Genomic DNA, 26520 nt, shown 5'->3' on the forward strand with positions numbered 1-26520 from the left:
TCACTCAAAACAAATGTCTGTATAATTGATGAACTGGTGAAGGGCAGCCTAATTCATGATGGCAGTGTGCTTAGATCTGACAATCTGACTCAGACCTGGGGCCTTTAAACTTCACTGCTTTATACTTCAGCAAACACCACTTGGCTGCATTCACAAAGCACAATACACAATTACTCAGTTACTCTCTGTCTGACCTGGTGTGCACTGTTGTACTCAATTAACACTAACACTACATTTAGATGGAGTGTGTGTGTGTGTGTGTGTGTGTGTGTGTGTGTGTGTGAGAGAGATAAAAAGAGAGAAAGAAAGAGGGAGAGATAGAGAGAGAGAGTGAGTGTGTGTGTGTGTGTGTGTGTGTGTGTGTGTGTGAGTTAGAGAGAGACTGTAGAGGAGTCTGTGTATGATAAAAGTAAGATAATGGAAAATGCATTTGCTCCCATTAAGTCATCCTCTCCTGATCATTTCCCCCCCTTCTTGTGCACCTGTACGCACACAAACATTAAAGTGGCAGTCGGTGAAGTGTTCATCAGTCTTTAAGAGATCTAATTAAGATGATAAGATCCATTATCCCACATCCTCCCTCATCCACCCACACACTTACACACTCACAGTGAAGGTAAACTGAGGAAGAGGAGATGGAGGGGGGTTGTGCTGGGTGAGTGCATTTGCTTAGTTTCTGAGAAAAAACAGATGAGGAGCACAGCCAGCATGTACTCTGCACTCACATGTAAACACATGGAAAAACACACACAAACACACACCCACACTGACTTTGCAGAGCTGGAAAGGTGAAACACAAGTGAGGTATACAACTTTTACACTGTACATACAACAGTAATGAATAACAGCAGCTTAGAACAAGTTCTTCTATAGAGTTTGGGAGTTGAGAGAATGCGCTGTTGGACATAGTTGAAGAAATATGGAACATTCACAGAAATAACCACCAGTAGAAACATGGGTTGGCATCAAATTCTGAAATCTATTTCCACTACAAAGCACAAACGTAGTCAGAATACTGTGTACAGTACATGCAGAGAAAAAAAATGTGTTTGAATGTGTATCGCCATTTCATTCTTTGTATATGGATATGTAAAACGCAAGGCAGTCAGCATTGCCAGTGCACTCTGAAGACACTGGCTTACTACCAGTGAAAAACAACCATGTCTTGATGTGCCACTGGAGATTGCCAGGCAAAGTTAACCTACACATGCTGCATGCTAAACATGCTCCACTGAATTACTGTGTCATACTGGACACAGACACTGCATGGCAATGGCATTGTGTACGTGCACTTGCTATGGTGGAAGGATGGATATGGAAGATTGAAGGAGGGAGAGAGGGAAAGAAAGAGAGCCAGAGAGAGTGAGAGGGGTTATTTGCTAGTTGGTCCCAGTGAATGGGGCATCAGGGATGCAACGTCACGGCCTGCAAAGCCAGAGGGAAATAACCAGCAGGAAGCCATTCAACAGCATCCCATTTACAGGCTACCTGGAGATTAATAGTGCCTTGCAACACACACTCACAGACACACATGCAGGCCCCTTAAAATGTCCTGTCCGCCCGAACAAATCCATCTCTCCTTCCCATCTAATAAAGCTCCCTCTCCACATGTCCCCCGCTGAAATTAAATGTCACGGTTAAGTGGGACATCTGAGGCCGAGAGATTTACCCTGATGATGACTTGGAAAGATACAAAAAAAAAAACATAACATGTGGTCATCATAATCTGACATTGTGCGTGCAGTGGAAATGTGGAGAGTGAGATGGACAGAAGGGAGAATGTGTGTGTGTGTGTGTGTGTGTGTGTGTGTGTGTGTGTGTGTGTGTGTGTGTGTGTGTGTGTGTGTGTGTGTGTGTGTGAGAGCATATGTTTGTCTGGAAGGGGGGGTGGGGTCAGAAAAGGATCTGCTTGTCAGAGATGTGTGCACTTGCTATGCTTAAGTGCTATTATACAATGCAGGAGAAGCAACCATGAGTTTTGAAATTCATCCTTACATCCCCAAAGGTTATTAACTGAAGTGGAGTGGATTGTAATATATGTAGCCTAGAAGCTCCTCGCTAGCACCACATTGACACATCCACCTACATAAGATGCTCTGGGCATATGCTGTACATATAAATAAATAACATATATTCACCAAGGGTAAAGCAGAAAGACGCATAGAAAATGCAAATACACTCCAAGTGGAGGATCAGCTGTGGTCAGGTATGCTATTGGTCTGCCTACCTAAGTATTTCCTTGCCAATAATTAGAGGCTCTGAACAGCACTACAGGAGTTAATTGTCCCATTGATGTTAATGGAACTTTCTGCAGCACTTTGAAGAGCCGAATAATGAATTCCGATACTGTACGCAAAGCAATATAGTGCTTTTAATCTGATTTTAGAAAAACTGTGATAGACAATGCTATGTAAAAACTTCAGGTACTTACAGATTTGAAACAGACAGTACATGGACTGCTGCATTTAACAACTAGATAGATGATCAATTTTCCCTGACACTCCTATGCTACCAGCCTCTGACTGGTACATGTGACATTGACCTGGTAGTGGCAATGGTTGGGAAAAGGGAAAAAAAAAAAAAACCTTACATTACTTTACAGCTGGGGATGGGAGTCTGCTTCTGTTTCATTCAATTCACTTTTATGACATGGCTGACCTATTAGGAGGGCACTTAGAAGGAAGAAAAAGGGATCATACTTCAGGTCCAGTGGATGGATCTTAAGAATGTCTCTAAAGCTCCCCAAGAACTCGTGCTCTCTATACCTCTCTGATGTGGGTCTGTGCTACTATTTACCCAGGGAGATGATTTTTAAGAGTTTCCTTAGCACATATGGCTCCAGAGCCTCTGATTTTTTGAATGAGAGAAAACACTTTCACTGTCTCTCTCTCTCTCTCTCTCTCTGTTTAACGGTTTCATCTCTAAGACTCTGAGATTGTGGGTGCTTTTTGCTGATAGATGCTAATGCCCCCTCTACAATTAGACAAAGCATAGGGCAAAAGTACAGAGGGTAGTTCACAAAAACATCAAGATCAAAACTCCCATAAATAAATCCATAGCAAAACACCATTAGGCAGACAGATCCATCTCTTAACTCTGAGGGTCAATGCAGCGGTTTGTCGAAATAACACAGACACTACAAACAAATCACACGGAATGTGAAATGACAAGGGCAAAGGCAATTCTGACACAACAGACCAAGCATTTTCTATCCCAAATCTGGATGTTTTAAGTCAGGCTTAGGATTGGTTTGGCATAAACACAACCTAGGGTCTATTTATGGATGATAGTGAGTTCAAACTTTTGTTTGGGAGCAGAATTGCATTAATCAGACGTGTTTTGAGCTAGATCGCTGTTTGCATTAGCAACAAAATGGCTTATAGCTTGTAGCAGCGGGCATAGATATACACCAAAATAAATTGCTAGGCTATTTTCAAACCACTGACAAGGTTCAAAACAGCCTTACACTTCGGTGGTAGTGTGGAAAGGGTCCCTCCAGGGAAACTGAAGTATTCTAAACTTTGAAAGTGTACAGAGATGTGAAGTCAGTGTCAAAATACACAAACACATTGTAATGAAACTACAATCTAATGTTTTAAAGTTTGTAGCAAAGACAAGGCTCTTACTTGCAAATAGTAGCATATAAAACTTGCTGAAAATAAACACAAATAATAAAACAAATACTTGTGTGTGAACATGTCTAGATATTGCATGTACTGTACACACCCTTACTTTATTCTCTGTGTCTTTTAAAGCCTAATCTAATTCATGCCTGGCTAGTGACAAGCTACATGTGTGTGTGTGTGTGTGTGTGTGTGTGTGTGTGTGTTGGCAAGTGGGAGTGCAGTGGGTATTGATTTATGAGATAAAGGGCCTTTTACACACACACACTGGCTGACCCTGGGGTCATCCTCACTTCCACTGTGGAAGGAGATGATGAACTGATAACACACTCCACAGCAGACACCCTGGGCTTATCACCTGCTACTCTCTCTGACACACACACACACATCAGGCATGCATTAGACACGCTCTGCCACTTAGAGGGTTGTGTGCATGTGTTTGTGTGTGTGTGTGTGTGTGTGTCAGAGAAAAGACAGAGAGAGAGAGAGAGAGAGAGAGAGAGAGAGAGAGAGAGAGAGAGAGAAAATGGCCATCGCCATGGCCATTCATTGAACATCACTGATGTATTTTCATAAATAATGTAATGCACTTTAATGAAAGTGCTATTAAGCATTAATTACATATCTATAACATGGTTATAGCCAATTTGCTCTTAAAGGGTCATTTTCACTATCTCTAGTACACCCATTGGTAAGCAGTAAGAATAGTCCATGCAAATCATCTTTCAATTTACTTGCGAGCTTACTTTTGTTTTTGTGCTCACAAAGAATCTCTCTCTATCTCTCTGAGACACACACACACACACACCCCCGAATGCGGTCATGCATTCAGTCAGAGTGTCTATGCATTCATGTCAGATGGTCCCATACATTTACATAGGAAGCTTTCATATATCCAGCAGAAATGCTCCATATTGGGACCTTGTAGATGAATGAGACTGTACCAGTGAGAATGTATGTATGTATGTTTGTGTGTGTGTGTGTGTGTGTATGAATACAGTCACTGCTCTTCTTTTTTAGTATACATGGCACACACACACACACACACACACACACAATGTGGGAGGGTTGTGTGTCTGTAGAAAGATGAGTGTAACTACCCACATGTATGAGCTGGACGTGTAAGTAATATTAAGTGTCTGTGCCTGCATTTTGTGTGTGTGTGTGTGTGTGTGTGTGTGTGTGTGTGTGTGTGTGTGTGTGTGTGTGTAGCATCCCGCTGAGCGTGATATTCAGCCTCTTGCTGTGCCCTTTGAAAGCTTCTTTTAATAAAAGTCTGAATGAGATAAATAAAAAAACAGATGCTTTTCTGCACTCTCCATTCGCTTCAAGCCACCCAATACATTTTGCTTTCTAACAAGCAGCATCCTACCCTCTTGGCATGACATTTGCCTCCTCTCTCTCTCTCTCTCTCTCTCCCTTTCCCCTCTGTGCTTGTGCTCTTTTAATGCTCTTTTCTTCTTGGCTTTTCACACATGTTTGCTTCACCACTGAGAAATTAATTACTGCATGATACACATATAACCAACCAAACAAACAGATCTCCAACAGTAGTCCACTGCTGCTTTGATTTGGGCCTGGGCCATAGCCATAAACATGGATAACTACACCTCACATCTTACATTCATTACATAAGGATGTCCCTGCCCTTGTAGAAACTGGCAGTGTGTTCCACCAACGAGGAACAACAGATGAGAAAAAGTTTGGATTGGTTTGAGCTGCACCCGGTGGTAGAGCTAGGCGTCGTTCGGCCAGAGGAGCGCGAGCGGGTCTGGAGGTAGTGTAAGTCTGTGTGAGGGCATTCAAGTAGGTGGGAGCAGAACGGAGACTACTTTGTAGGCAAGCGTTAGAGACTTGAATTTGATGCGCGGGGCCGCCATAGGTAGCCAGTGTAGCTGGATGAGCAGCGGGTAAACATGTGCCCTTTTGGGTTGGTTGTAGACCAGCGCCGCCGCCGTTCTGGATCATCTGAAGTGGTTTCACTGCGCAGGCTGGGAGACCTGTCAGGAGGGCATTGCAGTAGTCGAAGTCGCGGATGATATTGACGCTATTGCGAACCAGAAGTTGCAGCATCTTGAGTCAAGCAAGTCCTGGATTTTCCGTATGTTGTAGAGAGTGCGAAACGGCATGACCGGGCGACTGAGGCAACATGATCTGAGAAGTTTAGTTATTGTCGAACAACTCCTAGATTTCTTTGGCAGTCCTGAACGGGTGAAACAGACAGGGAGTCAAATTTGATGTTGGATGTCGGTGTATGGTGGTTTAGCTGGGATGACCAGAAGTTCAGTCTTTGAGAGGTCTTCAGCTGGGGTGGTGTGCCTTCATCCATGTAGCTATGTCTGAAAGGCAATCTGAGATCCGGCTGGAAACCAGGGGTCGTCGGAAAGGACAGATAGGAGCTGTGTGTCGTCTGCATAGCAGTGGTATGAGCAGCGTCTAACGGATAATCTGTCCCCAAGGAGGTGGTGTAGATAGCAAAAGAGGGAGGGGGCCCAGCACTGAGCCCTGGGGACCTGTGGTGAGATGGTGTGGGGTTGGGATAGCTGACCAAGCGATACGTTAAACGAAAGGTCCCTGAGGTAGGATTCAAACCAGGAGAGCAGAACCGGAGATTCCCATGTCAGCGCAGTATAGAGAGAAGGATCGCGGGATTAACCGCGGTCAAAGCAAACCACGATAAGTCAAGCAGAATGAGTACTGATGACCGGCGGTGGGTCGCCTGGCTTTAAAGGCTTTTGCCATACAGACAGCAGAGCGTTTGGTGGGAGTGGGCTGCTTTGAACCCAGACTGATTTTGGATCAGAAGGTTGTTCTGTGAAAGGAAGTCAGAGACCTGTTTGGAGACTGCTCGTTCAATGCCTTTGGATAGGAAAAGGCAGTAGTGAGACAAAGCGGTAGTTCGACAGGCAGGGTTGAGAGAAGCTTTCTTAAGTAATGGTGTTACGGGCCACTTGAAGGCAGCTGTTGAAATAATGCCGGAGGTTAAGCGAGGCATTGATCACATGTGTGATAGCTGGAGCCGGCTTTGGGGCTGATGGACTGAAAGTAAAACGTGAGGGTATAGGGTCCAGCGAGCATGTGGTAGGACGGCTGCATGTCAGAGTCTGGACACTTCCACACCGGAGAGGCGTGAACAGCTGAAAAAAGATGTTCCAGCAGTCCCTAGAGGTTGTAGGAGTGCGGTATCTGAGTCAGATGCGTTGAGTGGGCATGTAGAGAATTGACTGCTGATTGCCGCCACTTTGTTTGTAAAAAATGAGGCGAGGGTATCCGCAGTAAAAGGCTGGATGGAGGAGGAGCAGCTGAGGGGTTGAGTAGCGATTTGAAGGTTGAGAAAAAGCTTCGAGAGTGTCTGTAGCGCTGTTGATTTTGTCATCATGGAAAGCAGTCTTAGCAGCAGTGATGCTGGCTGAGAAGGAGGTCAGGAGTGTCTGGTAGTTTTGAGGTCGTCAGCTAGTTTGATTTGTGCCATTTCTCTCCGGCTCTGAGTTTGTGCGCCATGCATCAGAGGGTATCATTTAGCCATGGATGAGAATGTTTGATCGAAGCTGGCCTTGTGGTAAGAGGGCACAGCCTGCTCAGACACGGGTCAGTGTGGAGCAGAGCCAGTCAGTGGTTTCCATTAACCTCCAGAGTACTCATTCAAGCCAAGCTCTTTGCCCTTTTTTCAACATTTTCCACAGTCTAGTCCCCCCCCCCCCCTGAAATTAACTTGTGTTTGTGACAAATCACTGTGGTTTATGACATCCTCAGCCTTACGATGGAAAAACACAAGTACTCAGCACCAATGGACCAGTATCACACACACCACCACTATTCAATTGTGCAGATGTCCTGAGTGATTTGTATTTTCTTAGTTAGTAGTATTATTATATGAGAGAGTGTGAGTGTGTGTGTGTGTGTGTGTGTGTGTGTGTGTGTGTGTGTGTGTGTGTGTGTGTGTGTGCATGCAGAAGCAGAGGGCAGGGGCGGGGAAAGGGGGGGTGTTGACAGGGCTGTGCATCCGAGCGTGCATGAGACACGCACCCCTCCACACGCTCACCGGAGCACTGCTTTGGTGAGCAGCAGTAGCCGCGGCAATGCCAGTGGTGGGTCTGATGTGACATTTTCATGATGATGAGAGTTCTCAGCAGGGAGACACAGGCACGGGAAACAAACCTACTCACAGGTAAATATTCTATCATTCACCAACAAGGGCATTCACCCGCTTCCTCATGCCCTACAATGGCCATACTACATGAACTATGAAAAAAGTAATCTGTCTTGTGTGTCTCCCCGCAACACAAACAGGTCTGAGCTCAGTGTCTCCTTCCTTGACTAAAATGACTAAATGCTTGTGAGTATGCTCAGTCACCAGCAAGATTTCTGACATTTCAGACAATACTGGGGAGTCTCTCTCTCTCTCTCTCTCTCTCCATGTGTGAGTACAGGTGAAAAGGGAAATCCCTTGCAAATGTATTATGCCACACAGTCAAACAGATGAGAAAACAAAAACAGTGAACACAGACAAAACACACACACACAAACCCAAAAACAAATAGGAGCATACGTGCACAGACATTGACACACTTGTCTTTCATTCACACACTATATTCACATTGACACAGTCACAAAAAGAAGGGGGGAATGCACTGACCTTTAGGTTCTGTTCCAGTAAGCAGGCATTCAAGCAACGCATGTCAGAGAGAGACACAGAGAGAGAGAGAGAGAGAGAGAGAGAGAGAGAGAGAGAGAGAGAGAGAGAGAGAGAGAGAGAGAGCACATGCATTGGTTAGTTCTTCAGCAAAGGAGGCATTAGGGCATTATACATTCAACACCCTAGCAAAGCAGGCGTTAGGGCATTATACATTCAACACCCTAGCAAAGCAGGCGTTAGGGCATTATACATTCAGCACCCTAGCAAAGCAGGCGTTAGGGCATTATACATTCAACACCCTAGCAAAGCAGGCATTAGGGCATTATACATTCAACACCCTAGCAAAGCAGGCATTAGGGCATTATACATTCAACACCCTAGCAAAGCAGGCATTAGGGCATTACACATTCAGCACCCTAGCAAAGCAGGTGTTAGGGTTGTTCATGCAATATGGCAACACACACAGGTAAAGCAGTTATGTTTGTGCAGGTGTGCATGGGCGTTGAAGACACTCAAATGATTGGCCTTTCGTATACAGTTCCAAGCTGTGAAGGAAGAGAAAATAAATAAAGCGATCCAGAACTGTTTCTGCCAACTCCTTCTAAGCCAAACTATTTTCACTGCATTTAGTGTGGTTAGGAGACCCTTATAGATGTTCATTTCAGATGAAAAGTTCAGGTGGGGGGATAAAGACAAAAAAAAACATTTGGCAAATTAACTTCTACTTCTATCAAATTAATAAACATCAGTTTTGAATGCAATCATATGGGTTCAAGCACATTTAAATGATGGCTGGGGTGCTGCAGAACTGGTTTCCCAAGGCTCTCTACTAAGAGGCTGCAGGAGAGAGCTCAGCTGTCCCTCTGCACTTCTCATCTCCCCTCCTCATCGGTTCCCTCCCTTCTCCCGACATCTCCCCTCCTTTCCTCTCCCTCAGCAAAGGACTTTGGGGCTCTCTTGGGTGTCTTTTAGGCGTTGTGGAGGGTGTAAAGGCCCTCTTTACAGGCCCAACACAGAACCCCCCCCCCCTCCCTCCTGTCTCTCCCTGTATGTCTGAATGCCCTCCTGACGATAACCTGCCAATTACCCAGCTGGGCTCGCGCTCTTAATACTCCCTGCTGGCTCATTTGGCCTTAAAAGAACAACAACAACAGGGGAGATGCAAAATATCAATATTAATAACACACTGTTCCGAGTTAACACAATCTCTGAGGGCCATTAGGAAGAAGGGGAAAAAGATCAAAAAGAGAGTGTGAGGACACACTCTGGTGAGACAGGGGAAGCTGCTCTTGGGGTTGCACACGTACATGGAAGTGAACAGGTTGGGGTGGAAACAGAGATAAAGGGATTGGAAGCGAGAACTGAGAGAATGTGAGGTTTTGTACATAAAACTCTCCCTCACCACACACACAAACTCTGTATTCATACTGTACATGCTAATTGTTAAGGCTGAAAGTGTTGCTGTTACCACTGATCTAAATTCCGCAAATGCCTACACACTAAGACACACACACGCACACAGACAGACAGACAAAAACAGCGAGCGCCAAACGTAGACAGCCATCACTCCTCGGAGTAGGGAGTGGCCGCGGCTCATCAACATGTGTGTGCGCACGCACTGAGGGCATGTACCCAGAGCTGTCAGAGAGATGGACTGCTCAGATGAGATCACACACACTCTTATCCGTTCAGCCACCCCCCCACACACACACACACACACACACACACACAGAGACAGACACACACACTCCATTCAGAGCAACTTCTGTGAGCCTTGGGAGGACTCCGCTCCGAAATATTCCTCCCTTCTGCGGCATCATTCATTATCCTGGGCTTGCTGGACGGGGAGGCTTTTTGTGGTGAGCAGGTTTGTATTATCTGTGTTTTATGGGAAAATTGCTTCATGGGAGATATGAGATGCAATCTGGGAAGAAATGAACTCGTGTAACCTTTGGGCGGTGTGTACGCACACGCTCAGATAGCATCGCTGGAAACGAGCCAGCGGCAAATGGAAAAGCGTGCGCTGAAGTCTAAAACAAGCTCAGGAGCAGAGGCTGACACACAGACACACACTTATTTCTATTAGTCCTTCATCAGGCCTACCACATCCGCTGTTCAGCAGTCATCCCTTAATTACCAGACTGCAAGAGAACATCTAACCATGGCCTCATAAATAGATCCACAAGGACATACAGCAACACACAAACACACACACACACACACACAATGTGGTTTCACTTACTAAAACAGCAAGAGGTGAAACAACTTAAGGTCGCCTTCATAACAGAATAAATCAGGTTCTCACAGTCCAGACTGATTTATAATCACACACACCCCTCCAGTCTCTAATACACACCACACAAAAGGACCATTTTTATGACTCTTCTCAAGTAGGTATAGGCCACTTCATTGAAATAAGCTTGAAAAATGGGAAATCAACAGCCCTTGCTATGACTAAGAGGTGGCCTCAAAAAACGACTGTGGTGACACCACCTATGATGAGATTCAACAGGCGCCTTCTGTGTTCTGTCTCTCTGACTCCCAAGTGTTCTCCTCTCTACTGCTGTCCAATCCAATCCTGACCCAGAGCCTTGACCGATCCTAACCCAGAATCTTTTATGGTGTCAATCATATGTCTGTGATTGACACAATCGCATTACTGTGGCCTAGTATGCAAGTCAGTAGCTATTCCCCCTATTTGCTATCGCATTGCATTGTCTTTAAACAGGCATACAGCTGGCGTGCCGCAGTAGTTTCTTTAGGAGTCCACCGTCTTGGTTTGTATAGAAATGAATATTAACTGACACATACACGTAAGAGGTCGGACATACAGGACGGTTGGTATGTGAAGTTCCGATATTTCTGCATTGCATGTAAATGCAATGGACTATTATCACTGTTCTTCTTCTTATTATCTGTTTTTATTATTCTTCTTCCGACCAAATTCAACGTTTAATGACACTAAAACCACTAAACCGTTTGACGTCATTCAAATGCTCCTACAAAGGTCTTGTAACGGACAATTGTACAATGTCATTTTTACATTTGGAACTTTATACTTTTTGAGATATTTACGATAAAAGAGCAATAAATTCCCATAGAGTTATCATTGACCGCCGTGGTGGCAACTTTTAGCATTATGACGTGACCTGCAGCTGAAAGCAATCAACCGCGGGGCTGCGAGCTGTGAATCTTCTGAACGTTTTGGCCTGATACTTTACTTGCTCGTAAAACTCTCCTTCAGAGGCACATTTCTCAAATTACAGACAAGGTAAGTGGTCCGATTTTTGGTATTTGACTCATTTATGTCGTCAAACATTATGTTATGTAGCATTTTATACTATAGGCTATGTATGAAATGATAGGTCACAAGTAGCCAAACTCGGTAGTTCTAACGTTAGGGGAATAGTTATCCTATCCGTTGATATTTATTATGTAAGGAAAGTTAGGAAACCCACCTAATCAACGTTAATAATTCGTCAACTTTAAAGTGACCGGTTAGCTGTAGGTTTCGATAACGTTAGCTAACGACAATTAAACCTAACGTCACTCCCAGCTAAGCACTGACGTTAACGTTACATTGCTCACTAACCAGTTTTAACTAACGTTAACGTTAACCAGATAACGTAAGGATCATAATGGTACGGATACTATCTGGCTCTTGATAACCTGTGGAAAGGAACCTGATGAAAACCTTACTGTTTGGAAACGGACCATATGACCAAAGTATTGTTAAAACACATTACAGAAGTTGAGGTATAACGTTTGTGCTGTCACCATAGCTACAGAGTAGCCTATGTTTACTTGGCCTAGGCTACTCATTTCTGCATTATTCTGGACTATAAATTAAAGCTTCCTAGTTATAGTAGGCTACATCCTAGAGTAGGCCTACATCGTAATCTGTAGAAAAAGTGTTCTAAGCTGTTTACATTAAACTGTTTGGCTATCAACTATCGTTAAACAGAAATGAATAAAACACAAAATGTTGCTTTGTTTGCAGTGAAATGCTATAGGCTAGTATATTTAACTACCATTACAGATTTATGGTGCAACAACCTCACTTAAATATCTAAGTTGTATTGAACAATTGTACACATGCCTTGTTTTTTGGTATAACTCTAACTTGTTTGCTTTTGTCTTTTAGGGAGCAGAAAGTACAGTGTGTTGATGACCGTGTATTACTTTACGTGTGTGCCTCTCTGTGTGCACATCCTGCCAACCATACGTCGCTGACATTAACACTTACATTCATTCTTAAAAACATGTGACCATATCTCAACATATCTGCACATACCTTTGAACTATACTGAGACATAGATCTGAGATCTACACTGAGACATTCTGAGTATTATATGGTTACAGGAGGACTATGACGACAACTATATGAAGCATGCACACATTTGAATCATACCTGTGCTGTGACATCTGTGAAACTTAGCTGTGCTGTTAGACCTCTGTTTTTAGACCTGAGCTGTGCTATGTGAAAATTAAGATTCTAACCTTTCTGTCTAAAACTGATCATCTGAAGGACTGAATCTTATTCTTCAGTGTATATATCACCACCGAATGTGACCTATTACTATTAACTGAGACCTCAAGCTCTTGCTGCCAGTTCAGAATTACCACTGATAAATAGATCTGTCTTAGGATAATATGATTGGCATTATCGAGTTCTGTAAGAATGCAAATTCAGTAGACATCTGGTTTCTCCCTAATCATTATTGGGTAACTTTAAAATTGGTTTCAACAACTGATTTTTTTTTTTTTTACTTCAAGCTTACATTGGTTGATAAGTGTTCATACTGCTGTATTCTGCTGTATTAAAACAAAGAATGTTGATCAATATTGAATTAGCAATTTATTTTTACTGTCATGTACAGTACTCTAAGCTAACATCTAACCAAGTAAGTGGTTTTCAAGAATACTTTAAGTCTATGTAATCTGAATAATTATACTGTAAGTAATATAATGTTATAAACAGCAGCTTTTTGCATTTACATGCAATGGTAATTCCCTGGAATTACATTTTCTGGTTACTATTATTATTCCGATATTAATAATATATTATTATTACTACTATTATTGTATTTAATGCTTTGGCAATACTGTAAAATTTACATTCATGCCAATAAAGCTTGTTGAATTGAACTGAAAAAATTTAAAAAAAATGAGTGATTGAGAGAGTGAGTGAGAGAGAGGGAGTGGGAGTGGGAGTGAAAGAGAGGGATGGAGAGAGAGAGAGAGAGAGAGAGAGAGAGAATGTGTGTGCGCTTCTGTGACATCTATCACCAGTAGCACAAGATATCAATGCATAATAACATATGCTAAGTGTTGGTTATCCCTGACGTGTAAATGAAGCACGATACACACTGGGGACAGCAAAGGTTAGCCTGTGACATTTAGCAGAGGATGGTGTGAGGTGGTGAGATTGTGAGCCAATGACACACTTCTTGGTCTCCGACACATTTATTAGCAGCATGGCTGTCACTGCTGTAGTGGGGCCACACCTGTTTTTCAGAAATAAATGTGTGTTTGTGTGTGTCCTTGCCTGCCCTTATGGAGGGTGTGCTTTCCCCCCTCTATTCCCTCCAGCACGCTCTATAAAGGGTCAGGGATGGGGATCCTGAGGGATGGATATGTGTGTGTGTGTGTGTGTGTGTGTGTGTGTGTGTGTGTTGGGAATAAGTCTCCTCAGACTTTTGCTCCCTTCATCCATGAAGGAGAGGTGACCTCACAATGATGAATACAGAACTGCTGGAGGGCACATGGACAGAAAGAGACATTCAAACAGCACACACATACCTTACACAACACACAAAGTAATGAAGGTACACATATCTGCACCATGGGAATGCTTTATGTGCAACAGCGGAAACAGAGTCAGAGACAAGAGAACTGCAGGGACACACACACACACACACACACACAGACAGACAGACAGACAGACAGACAGACAGACAGACAGACAGACAGACAGATATATAGAGAGAGAGAGAGAGAGAGAGAGAGAGAGAGAGAGAGAGAGAGAGAGAGAGAGAGAGAGAGAGAGACCCACTGAGAACTGAGCCAGTTAGTGTTAGCTATGAAACACCTACATCTAAATTAACACACGCATACACTTGCATAGACATACATAGGGATACACTTGTTATTCAATATGGAATTTTGAAGGCAATAACAAGTATAATCCTGTTTAATTGTGTGTGCAAATCTGAGGTTATTAACATAGTCTGAAAATCGCTGAATCCAGACCAGTCAGTAAGACACAGCAAACGGAAAGAAACACACATAAATGCTGTTCTATCACAACAACAGACAACTAAATATGAAAGAACAAGTAAGAACACAAGATTAAGAGCTAAAAACGCCTATAGAATCCTATGGCATTCTAGACTAAATAACCTTATTTCCTGAGGGTTTTCTGAAAAAATACTAATTGTCAACGTCTACCAAAACCTTATTATCTAAGCCTCTGTACACCTGGAAACATGAAATAAAAAGCATGCTGCGCCAGCGGGAGATTCAATGTTGCGCTATGCAGCAACCGGCGGGAGATAGAATGTTGCGTCGTGCAGCATCCAGCACGAATGGGTTAACAGAAGAAAGCCAAACTTCATTAACAGTAAATGGATGTGCATGTGAGAACCTGAGAGGTTATGTTGGTCTTTGTTTGAATCTGTGAATGCAGAAAGAGGCTGTGCTGAGATGTGTGCTCTACAGAGGCGGACAGAGTACACAGCTTTATTACTTGAGTAAAAGTACAGATACCCTTTGCTCAATTTTACTCAAGTACAAGTAAAAGTACAACAGTCAGATGTCTACTTAAGTAAAAGTACTGAAATACTTGAGTATCAAGAGTACAAGAGTAGCCTACATTTTCTAAATATTGCATTACTACTGCCACAGTGCTTACATTTATGTACAGAAACGTCCTACATGGAGTTATGAAAAATGTTAATGTTAATACCTTGGAGAATGTAAAAGGCATTGAAAGGAAAATCAAGTCATTTTCATCTTTTTACCATGTTGCCAGGGATGGGCAGTATTTCTAATACATGTACTCAAAATACGTATTTAAAATACAAAATACTATTTTGTAATTGAAACACTTTACACATTAACTTGTTCAGAAAATTGAAATAGTCTGGCGAGGTGGGGCTACAGGTTGGCACATTCCCGGGATGGACCTGCTGCGTCTTAATCCATTGTTTCGTCTCTTATCTAAATCTGACTATGGAGTTGACTTTGGCGGAAAGCTGAAGGTGATTGCTGATAGGCTGTCCCAATCAGTGGCGCCTGCACAATCCAATCACTTTTGAGAGGGAAACAACAAATTGAGGGTTTCGAGATTTTTTTCTTTTTCCCTTTTTTTTTTTAGAAGAAGTAACTGGTACTCACGGTTATGGATAGAAATGTAGTGGAGTAAAGAGTACAATATTTGCCTCTCAAATGTACTTGAGTAAAGTCATGAGTACTCCCCAAAAATGATACTCGAGTAAAGTACAGATCCCTCAAAATTGTACTCAAGTAAATGTACTCCGTTACTGTCCGGCTCTGGTGCTCTATATCCAAAGTGAATCCTGTCAATGTTGATCTATCACCACACACACACACACACAGATGTCAAAGCCTATCAGATGAGCAAGCCATTTCAAAAGGGTTACAGATTTCACGTTTCCATGTCTCCATGTGTTTGTGTGTGAAATAGTATATCAGGACATAAGGAGCTTAGTTTGTCTTGTTGGGCAGTGGTTTCCAAACTCTTTTTGACAGAGACTGAAATAGCCATTGCCGATAATTGTCCACCAGATGCTGCATCTTTAACATTCTTTTGACAATTTAAAATGTTTATCTTTATATATTTTCCAATCAATTGCATGTTGCATATTTCATCAGCCAAACAATTTAGAGTTCTTGTCAAAAACTGGTCAAATCTGTCTCAAACATTGTTTATTTGATTGTCTATATATTATGCCAATCTATGGATTGGTTTATGTTAGACACAAGCTTGTTGCATTAATAATTAGGCCAGCTATCCCTTGAGCTCTGACTCATCAGAGAAAAGGTTAGTTACAGGTGATTAAGACTAGCATAGAATATAAGCATATAAGCATATTACCAACTGTTTGTTGTTTACAGTTCTTGCTCCATTTCCCATCCTAAACCTACCCATGTCTTAAGGAAAGCAGCAGACTCAGCAGAGTGTGTGTGGGGTGGGCAGAGATGTGTCTTTAGGACTTAGTTAATTAGTTCACAATGCATTATGTCTTTATGTACAGATGCAATTTGCATATGTGTGTCTGTGAGACTTCCAACTAGTGTGTAATGAACATGTAATGAGGGATTGCAGAGCTTTCATGGGTTTGTAAAAAACACTCAATTATTGTGTGACAGACTGGTAGCACATCAGCTGTATCTGTATGTATATGTTGGCTTATTGGGTATATGTTGGGTATATGTTGGTGTGTGTTGTGTGTGTGTGTTCTTGTGCTACTACATCAGTATGTGAGTACATGTAGATTAGATTAGATTCAACGTTATTGTCATTGTGCAGAGTACAAGTGCAAAGCCAACAAAATGCAGTTTGTGTCTAACCAGAAGTGCAAAAGAGCTGAAAAGTGCAATGTGATATACAAAGTATAGACAGGTTGTGCATAGGCAGGAAGAGAAATATAGTGCAGTGTAGACAGTAGTATGCAGTTGATTTACAGAAGGTTTAGAGTAATATAAATTAGATATAAATATATGTGCAGTGTATTAGCAGTTACTTTTATAAGAGCAGAATAAATATGGCTATATGATATGAACAATGTATGAACAACATGTACAGATATGTGCAATGTAGTAGCAGTAACAATATAATAGTAGTAAGAATAATATAGATATATGCAGTGTATTAACAGAATATATTATGAGAAAAACAGAATAAATATGGATATTCAGTATGAACTAGGGTTGAGATAAACGATTATTATTATTTTTTTGAACGATTAATCCAGCGATTATTTTTTCCGATGCATCGATTAATCTAACGATTCATTTTTTCAGTCCGATTCAATTTCGATTTGATTATCTCCCCATTAATTGACTAATAGCAATTTATACATGTTGATTTACATATCTGAATGAAAAAACATGAATTTCTTAACATTGCAATATATGTTTATTGCTCTTAAAATTCCAAAATAAAAGACTACAAGTGTAAAGTAATGCATTCTTAGTCAGAGGTAGCATTCAATAAAGTTCAGTAGTGTATAGGTCTAATTGAGTGCCTGTCACTTTAAGACGTTCGTGAGGGAACCCTTGCAATTAGAGGTCTGATTTTTCAGTCCCGCGCACGCCCGCTCCCGCAATATTCTGTCCCGCTCCTGCATTAATGTGTCATTTTTAGTCCCGCTCCCGCCCGCATCTGTAACATGATGTCCCGCTCCCGCCCGCTAAAGCCTGCATGCAGGAGGGATAGCCTATTCAGTTTTTCTTTCTTTTTCACGAAAGGAGCACACACACCTGAGAAAGACTCCAGATGTCTGATTTTAAGTTTCTTGGTTCTGAATTTAGGCTAACAACTGAAGTAGGCCTAGTCTGGTGCCCTCTTCCTCTGTCATGCTTTCGATTTCGAGTTTTGAACCCACGTAAACGACAATATAGGCTATAGGCTTGCTATCCGTCAGTTATGCTTAAACCCCGTTTTTTAATGATGCCTAACAGAACATCCAGCCGAACTATAGTTATGAACACTACTTTAAATCATTTCCATATTTAATTTTACGGACAAATTTAATTTGCGGGAGTGCAGTGAATCATCGGTTTGTCCCGCACCCGCGAACGCACCTCTCTCATCCCGCCCGCTTCCGCAAACAGAGCTTTCAAAAATTGCCCTGCGCCGCAATCCCGCGGGTCTACCCGGGAGTGCAGACCTCTACTTGCCATTGTAACACAGTTAAAAGGCTGCTGATGTGTGGATGCAACCATAACGTAATTAGTTCAAATAACGGTTCGTACTTCTCCTTGGGACAAGCACTTTGGAGTCTTGGAAAACACTTTTCCATTTACATCGGGATTTTGCAAACATCCAGTGTCAGAGTCAATAAAATGAGCCCTGCATGAGTAACGAAATTGACAAGCAGCTGTAAGTAAGCATGCTGAACTTGATATCCAAACAGTATTCTAACGTTAGCTTTGAGATACTGCTTGATTGCGTAACTTAACTTAGTACATTGAGGAGACTAAACTATGTTGTGATAAGACCAAATGCAGCAGTTTTGAACAAATTTGCGCAGCATGGTCATAATGCTAAGCGGATTTAATAGCAATTTAGCCCGCCGTGTTCCATGCAATGCTTCTATGTGGCAACAATCCTTCAACAATCATGAATATGTTGTTAAATGCACATGCAGAGGAGGGGCAGCGGGCTCGTTACGAGAGAGAGAGCGGGCGGGGCAAGGAAAGGCTGCGTGCGCAGCTCAATGAAAGGATTTAATCTTATCTTTAATTTAAATAGTCCGGTTTTGATTTTGTGGCGCCCCGCCACAGATTAGTCAACGTATGGGAAACACTGAAGGTGTAAAATTAAAAATATTTGGCGGCACGCGTTATGCTTGACGAATCAACGCGCATATTTTGCGTCGACATCATGGATTACGTTGACGCGTTGTCCCAGCCCTAGTATGAACCATATAGACAGATATGTACAGTATGTGCAGCTATGTGCAGCTATGTGCAGTGTAGGGATTCACACAAAAGACCACCGATCCAAGGGCCCATTGCCGACCAATAACTAAACAAATTAGGCCCTGTCTATCAGTATCATCCCATATTCTTGACTTCTTCTCTGGGAATTCTTGATCCCATAAACTTCCTACACACACACAGACAGACACACACGCATTCCCTTTTTGAAACTGCGTTGCTTTAGAGCAGTGGTCACCAAACTACGGCCCGCCAACTCATTTTGGGTGGCCCCCCAAAACATGTCCGTGGTATAGCATCTGGCCTGCACGGGAGTACGACATCGTCAAACTATAACCTCCGTAATTTCCCCATTCTCTATGGCGAGTCTTAACAGTCCACATGTAATACTCTTTTTGTCCACTGGTGGTTATTTTGGCGCTGTTTGCCATCGAAAGCCCGTAAAAGTCCTTGCAGGAAGCGATTACATCAACGTTTTTTGGTATATCCAGTTTTTAATATTTTTTTTCGAAGTGTTTACAACTTAGTGTTAACTAATAATTGTTGCAAACTGGACTACGAACAAAATATTAGTGCATTCCTGGATATACATCCTTATGCATGCTTCCTGCCAGGACTTTTAAGGGCTTTTCCCAAATCACGGAAGAAACGTTGACGCAGCAGTATAGTAGCAGATAATCAGGCAAGTCTTATTATGACCGCCACGCGCAGCGAAGTGATTCTGACAAGCCATGTGAGCGGTAAACATGTTGACTTATTTACTAAGTGTGGTGGTGAGTGAGTGTGTGTGTGTGTGTGTGTGTCAAACTGAGAGGGTATACATGGATCAGTTGTTGAGTGATGACAGATGACAATTAGAAAGAATAACTTTGCAGTGTGCTTCCCCTCCACTCCCTGAGACACAGACAGACAGACAGACAGACAGACAGACACACACACAGGATCCCTGGAGTGCCTTGCACAATGGCATCTGGGGTAGGAGAAGAGCTTGGCTTCTGCAGATGTTTCCAACTCCCACAGGCCACAACACCTGCGTCTCTCACACACACACACACACACACACACACACACACACACACACGTACACCTGCAGGCAACAACATCTGTGTGTCCCACTCAACAACAGCCCTACACAAAAACCAACTCCCTAAGGCCATAGCACCTTAGTGTCTTGTACCTACTCATACAAAAACAACTCCAGCAAGCAGCATTTGTCCACCTCATTCAAAAAAACTACACACACACACAAGATTACTGCTTAAACACTTAAGGGCCTTATGAGAACACATAAGCAACATCGGCACAAAATCTTGCCTGCACCCTAAATACATGGCTGTCTCGCACACACACTATACAGAGACAAACACCAACAACTGTGTGAGACAGACGCCAACCTCTGCTTTACACATGTGCTGATGTGTAGGGAGCACCAGACCGCCTTCTTAGGGCCAACTATGTCTTTCCTATTGCTTGTACAAATAGGCCTACACACACCCGTCACTAACACTAACTCTTAATCTCTTACCTTGACCCCCACTGTTACCACACAGTCACGCTGCACTAATAAGAGATATGTGATTACATATCTCTTCCACTTTGTTGTCGCTATCTCGTCCGAACATATTTATTGTGTTATTGCATTGTATGCATTTTAATTATTGAATGTCATGCACCTTGAGACCAAAGCGAATTCCTTGTATGTGGAAACATACTTGGCAATAAACCTGATGCTGATGACACGATCACAATTGCAGCAAAGCACATACAGAGGCACAAGCCAACACACACACACACACAAAACTACCATCTTTGTATCACCCCCGAGTGCACTTAATTCTGCATCCGGCGCACTTCATGAGTCATGAGTGTGTGCATTAAAGATGGATGCTAATAACACAGGTAACAGGCATCAGGTGTGCAGCGCAGGATTAAACACACTGTAATTAAGAGAGAGGGAGGGGAAGCACGTCTGTGTTCAGTGGCAGCAGTGGGGAAGTCTGTCTCACTCACAGCTATTTTAAAACATGTTCATTATTAAGGAGCAGCAACCTAACACGCATGCCGAAAAGTGTGTGTGTAAGTGTATGTGTGTGTGTGACTGATGCCTGCTTTTCTAAGTGAGAAAATGTGTACATGTGTAAGTCCATGTACTCTTGTGTGTTCTCCTGTGTGTGCACACATCTATGAATGTGTGTGTGTGTGTGTGTGTGTGTGTGTGTGTGTGTGATTGTGTGTATATGTGTGTGTGTGGCGGCCTCAAGTGGCATCAGGTTGTGACAGGTAGACAAATGGTGGATGAATAATTTACGTTAGGGGGAGGTGAGCACATAGCTACATGAAGACAAGCAAACGAGAGGAGAGGGATTATCAGAGGGGAGGTTTAAAACACACCACACACATCCCACTGAGCCCCCCACTCATTTCTCCAACACTGATAGCTCTTCAATGATTCATCTGCACAACAGCAGCTACAACTACTAACACACCAGGCACTCACTCACATGCTCTCTCTCTCTCTCACTCACTCACACACACACACACACCAACTTAAGCATCAGAACTGTGATTCAGAGTTCCTGTATCATGTACACAACAATTTGGAAGACTGAACTTAACTTGATTTTGAACAAATCATCTGTAAAGTCTGTGACTATGCAACACTGTCCATTGTATCAGCACACAGTTTGAGTATGCCCATCCCTGTCCACTCCCCACACGGTGCTCTCTCCGTCTCCTTCTGAGTACACTAGTACGGGAGTAGAACTGTCTCATAATGAGACAATGCTCAAAACACTACATGAGCAGTCAAGAAATCATCTCTACAGACCCAGGTCCTCCTAAAATGCCTGTCAATTATCCCTGATCATGACATGGCTCTGACCTCTACAGTCACGTAGCAAAAACAACATTAGGAGACTTTGGTGCTCAAATAACCAGTCATCACCTGCTGCTGTATGCACTGTTTGCTGTATGACTCGGTTGGTGAATAAGAATCTCAACAGCCTGCAGTGTAATTTGCTCATTTTCAGTATGGTCACACACATACACACACACACACACACACACACCTTGGGATGTCAGCTAATGACCTCGTTATCATTCAATGACTCACCAGAGGTGACGTCTGATTAGTGAAAACAAATCCGTTTGAATCTGTCCACACACACACACACACACACACACACACACACACAGACTCACCAGGTCTGTTGGAGCTGAAGGTGTTGGCCAGTCTGGCAAACAGGTCAGGGTTCTCGTAGCGGCCCTCATTGGCCACGATCCAGAAGCAGCTCTCCGACATCTCCTGTGGCCGAATCTAATGGTGAGAGAAGACAGGTCGCAGATGCACATACAATTGAGTTTCAGCAGAAACACAAACCACACCCAAGTGTGTACAACAGTGTGATTTGTTCCCTATCTGAACATCGCTGTGCACAAACACACGCAATACCTGATCATCTCATGCCTAAAACTGGTTTCAAACATGTTTCTGCATACTGGAAGAGTTGCAGAAGTGCTTATCACAAAAAAACATAATCCAGTAATGGTTGCTTTAGATGCTCTCGACTTCCCTCCTCACTCAGGTCTGACCACTATGGGAGCCACACACAAAGATGCACCACCACAACATACGCAGACATTGATTTTAATAACACAGCCTCAATTCAAACAGCGCAAAAATAAAACATAAATCACTTAATTATTATTTCCCAATAAACACTAGTGCAACTCTGAAAAAGGAAAGGTGGGGAGTGTGAGAGAGAGAGAGAGAGAGAGAGAAAGAGAGAGTGAGAGAGAGAATTATTTTAGGGTCCTTTTAGCATAAACTAATAAAATGAGACAGGACCCAAAGTGCACGCATTAAGAAAAGTCATTATGTGCTGGCCAACGCTTGCTCTCTCTCACTCACCCTCTTATACACAGAGAGCAGAAAAGGGGTATGAATGAGATGGGCCCATTAGAGTTTGTTAAAGAGGCTGGCAAGTTGTTCTTGATACTCTGCATAACAAAAACAGGGCAGGAATCTGGCTGAAAGTCTTCTTAACCAAAAAAAAATATGTGTTTGTGTATGTATGTGTGTGTGTGTGTGTGTGTGTGTGTGTGTGTGTGTGTGTGTAACTGATGATAATATGTTTGTGTGTATGAATCAAAGGTCCTGGTCTCATTTACAATAGGAGTCAGCCCTCTCTCCTCAAGCAGTGCATCAAACAGTCTGAATTATTTCAGAGTACGCCCCTCTACTTAGCAAAAGGTTGCTAATGCCTGTGGACACCCATTTCAGACACACAAGGTTAGTCAAGCAAGGCCAAGCTCCTATCAACCAAACAGAATTTAAATTCAGATGGAGAGAGAGGGAGATATAGAGAGCAAGAGAGAGAGAGAGAGAGAGAGAAAGAAAGAAAGAGAGAGAGAGAGAGAGAGAGAGAGAGAGAGAGAGACATAAATGTTTCAAAGACCCAATAGGTAAACCTTGCAATACATCCTTCATGCTGAGAACTTTTCCATTGATATAACAATAAGCAGTGGGCATTCTTCTTATGTTAAACCTCTGTTTAGATTCAAAACTCCTGTCCTTTAACACTTTGAAAATCCAAAGGGGACAGAAGTTGGCAGTGTACATTTGATTTCCGCCTCTGGCCTCATCAGTGATGAGGAAAACAGCATACGTAGGCAAGGACATGCTGTGTGTTGATGATGTTCTATGTATTGAGGGAGGTCATCATAAACTTTCAGGGCCTTACTAATGAGAGATAAAAGTTGTTTTGGGTCTGGATGCATAAATATTAAAAAGATAGACCCACTACATCTGCAAGGCACCGCGGGTGTGCGCATTACATCTGCATTATTGTGCACCAGCGACGCAATAGTGCATCCCCACCACGTCCTCTTAAAAAAAAATGATGGCCAACAGGTTTCCGGAGAGCCTGAGCATATGCTCGGCTTCTGCCCAACATCTGCATAGCATAGCTGCGTGGGGAGGGAGATAAAATATTAATAACGGGTCTGGACTAATACCACTCCAAAGGGGGACAAGCGCAAACAGCTGGATCTGGCGTGGCCGGGGCACGACGGACTGCGGAGCTCTGATCCTCTGCTGCAGTGGCGCCGTTTCAATGCCCGCTGGCGGGGGAACGACAGCCGCTGCAGCGCGGCGGCACTTCTGACATGCAACATCTGTGTGAGTGTGTGTGTGTGTGGATGCTGTGTCTTTTGTAACATGCAGATAAACTGGCAGGAAACAACACACTCGTGGTGGCTTGACGTGGTTGTTTTGTTCACACTCGTCCACAGACACAAAAACACACACACAGACAGAAAGTTAGAAAACTCTTAAAACTCAAGCCTCTTTTGTGGTGTGATGCAGCATCCTGAAACGAAATAGTACAAACCAACCTATTTTATTGATCACAGAGCATCTAAATAAATAAAAATAAATACCTAAAGAAAGAAAAGTCTTTGAGAGTCTTTGGCAGTCCTCATATTCCTGCTGCTCTAGTTCACTCTCGGCCACAGTATACACCATTCCACGTTTCTCCCCAACTCACCTTTGACCAGTTGAGGCGCTTCATGGAGGTCTCAGGCTTGAACTCCTTCTTGGGCCGCAGGCCGAAAGGCAGCTGGTGGTGTGTGGGGGAGCCCAGGAGGCCGCCGGGCGGCGGAGGCGGGGGCACGCCGCACAGAGGGGGCATCATGGCGGGAGCAGGAATCCCGCCCGGCAGGGGCGGGGGTGGGGGAGGCGGTGGTGGAGCGCCTCCTCCAGGACCAGGTGGAAGGGGAGGAGGAGGAGGAGGTCCCGCTGGTGAGGTAGAGGAGGACGAAGAGTGCACTGTGGCTAAGGGGACGGCAACTGCTCCAAACTGCAGAGAGAGAAAAAAGGAGAATGAGAACAGTGAAACAGAGCGGTAGAAAGACAGGGAGAGGTGGATGGAGAGAGAGAGAGAGGGACAGAAAGACAGAGAAACGCAGGAGGAGAGGTTATGAGGTCACTGTTAATATGGCAGTGGTCTTCTGGACTAGAATAACATGTGAGCGTAATGTAATCAGCCTCCTGTGTGAGCACGCTGGGGGTGTAAATGCAGCAGGTTAGGGTTGGGGAGGGGGGTTAATAAGCTATTGTAATGCATCAGAACAGGACAGCACTTCATCAATAATACATCACAGGCACATTATAATCACATTGCAACCCTAATCTGAAGGGATTATCAGAAACAACGCCTGTTCAACACACTTGCGCACACATACCTACACACTTACACACCTACAGCACTATGCATATATAATGGCAGATTTTATTCAAAAGCTAGAGACTTCTTTTATATTTGATCTGCAATGCAGCGTCTTAATAGTATGGCACATGCTGTCTTAACCAGGGAGCACATAAATTGTCTGCAGTTGTCTGCTGGCATTACAATCACCAGGTCACATTCAAGGGCACACACACAGACACACACACACACACACACACAGGGTATGCCCTCAGCAGAAACATACTGAGAGAAAGGTGATCCGCGATTTTTGAGATGAGTTTTTTTTTCTTTTAATGGAAGGAAGTGAAAATATGAGAAGGTGATGATCATATGTAAATCATATGGATAGAGAGAGAGAGAGGGAGAGAGAGAAATGCAAAAGAACATCAAAAAAGGGGGCATATGAGCAAAAGAGGGAGAGAGTGTGCATCCACCCCCAAAGGACATGGATCAGTTTGACTGCCCATGGTCCAAAGTGTCCCATTGCACGATCATTATTTACAGATTGATTACTGTATTGATGCAGGCTGCAGCTGGCCAAAAAGCCATTGATCAAACACACACTTCAGTTGATGTCCGATTTGTCATGTCAATCTAAAGAGTTGGGATTGAATGGAGGGAGTAAAACAAAGCAAAGAGCTGTTCAAAGAACCCTGACTAGCACTGGAGACGTGCGCGCGCGCGTGTGTGTGTGTGTGTACACTCAATCTAAAGAAAATGGAATGACGATGAACTGTACTGTAGGTTTTATTTCTGTCCCGATCCCAACGGCTGCCTTCCAAGGAAGGAAACTGTGACAGTTGCCAAGGGCAACGGGATGAGTCTACTGCTGCTTTGGTGAAGCTGGTTGTCTTACAGCTCGGGCCTTCAATGCCAAACATTCAAATATACATGTTAACTTTGACTGAGGGAAAGAAAAAGAAGAAAACCATGCGCACGCATGAATGTCTGAACGAACGTGTGTGGATTTGTGTGTGTCTGCATTGCATTGCAGTGTTAGTTGATTGCATTGCTACCGTTGGAGAACCACAGGATAGTATCACTCAAGCTTTCCACTAGAAGTTAAGAGAGAGATGCGGTAAAGTGACATACTGTAGGTAAAATATAGTCCAAAAATATGACCCCAGTGATCAAACACGAGTACGCTTCAACGTACGCCTCATAGATATAGAGAAAACTAACGCTGTAACCAGGGCAACAAAGTGTCACAAAATTGGGTGGTGCACGGTAAATGGTTTATTGATCTGGAGAACAGTTTTGGATTAAAAAAGATGGGGGGTGTGGAGGGGAGAAAGGTCAACTAGTGGCACAGAGTCACCATCTC

General features: G+C 43.3%; 1 protein-coding gene across 1 annotated transcript in view; it reads right to left on the bottom strand.

The window, feature by feature from the left end:
* Window positions 1-26520, bottom strand: part of LOC125288300 (protein diaphanous homolog 3-like) — a gene marked incomplete in the record, with an annotated part of 178881 nt that overhangs the window by 131598 nt on the left and 20763 nt on the right. Inside the window, 2 exon segments of the mRNA XM_048234536.1 lie at window positions 22150-22264; window positions 24495-24806. Of these exon segments, the coding sequence (XP_048090493.1) occupies window positions 22150-22264; window positions 24495-24806 (427 nt within the window).

The sequence above is a fragment of the Alosa alosa genome, chromosome 23 (assembly GCF_017589495.1).
Source record: "Alosa alosa isolate M-15738 ecotype Scorff River chromosome 23, AALO_Geno_1.1, whole genome shotgun sequence".
In the NCBI taxonomy this organism is placed as follows: domain Eukaryota; kingdom Metazoa; phylum Chordata; class Actinopteri; order Clupeiformes; family Clupeidae; genus Alosa; species Alosa alosa.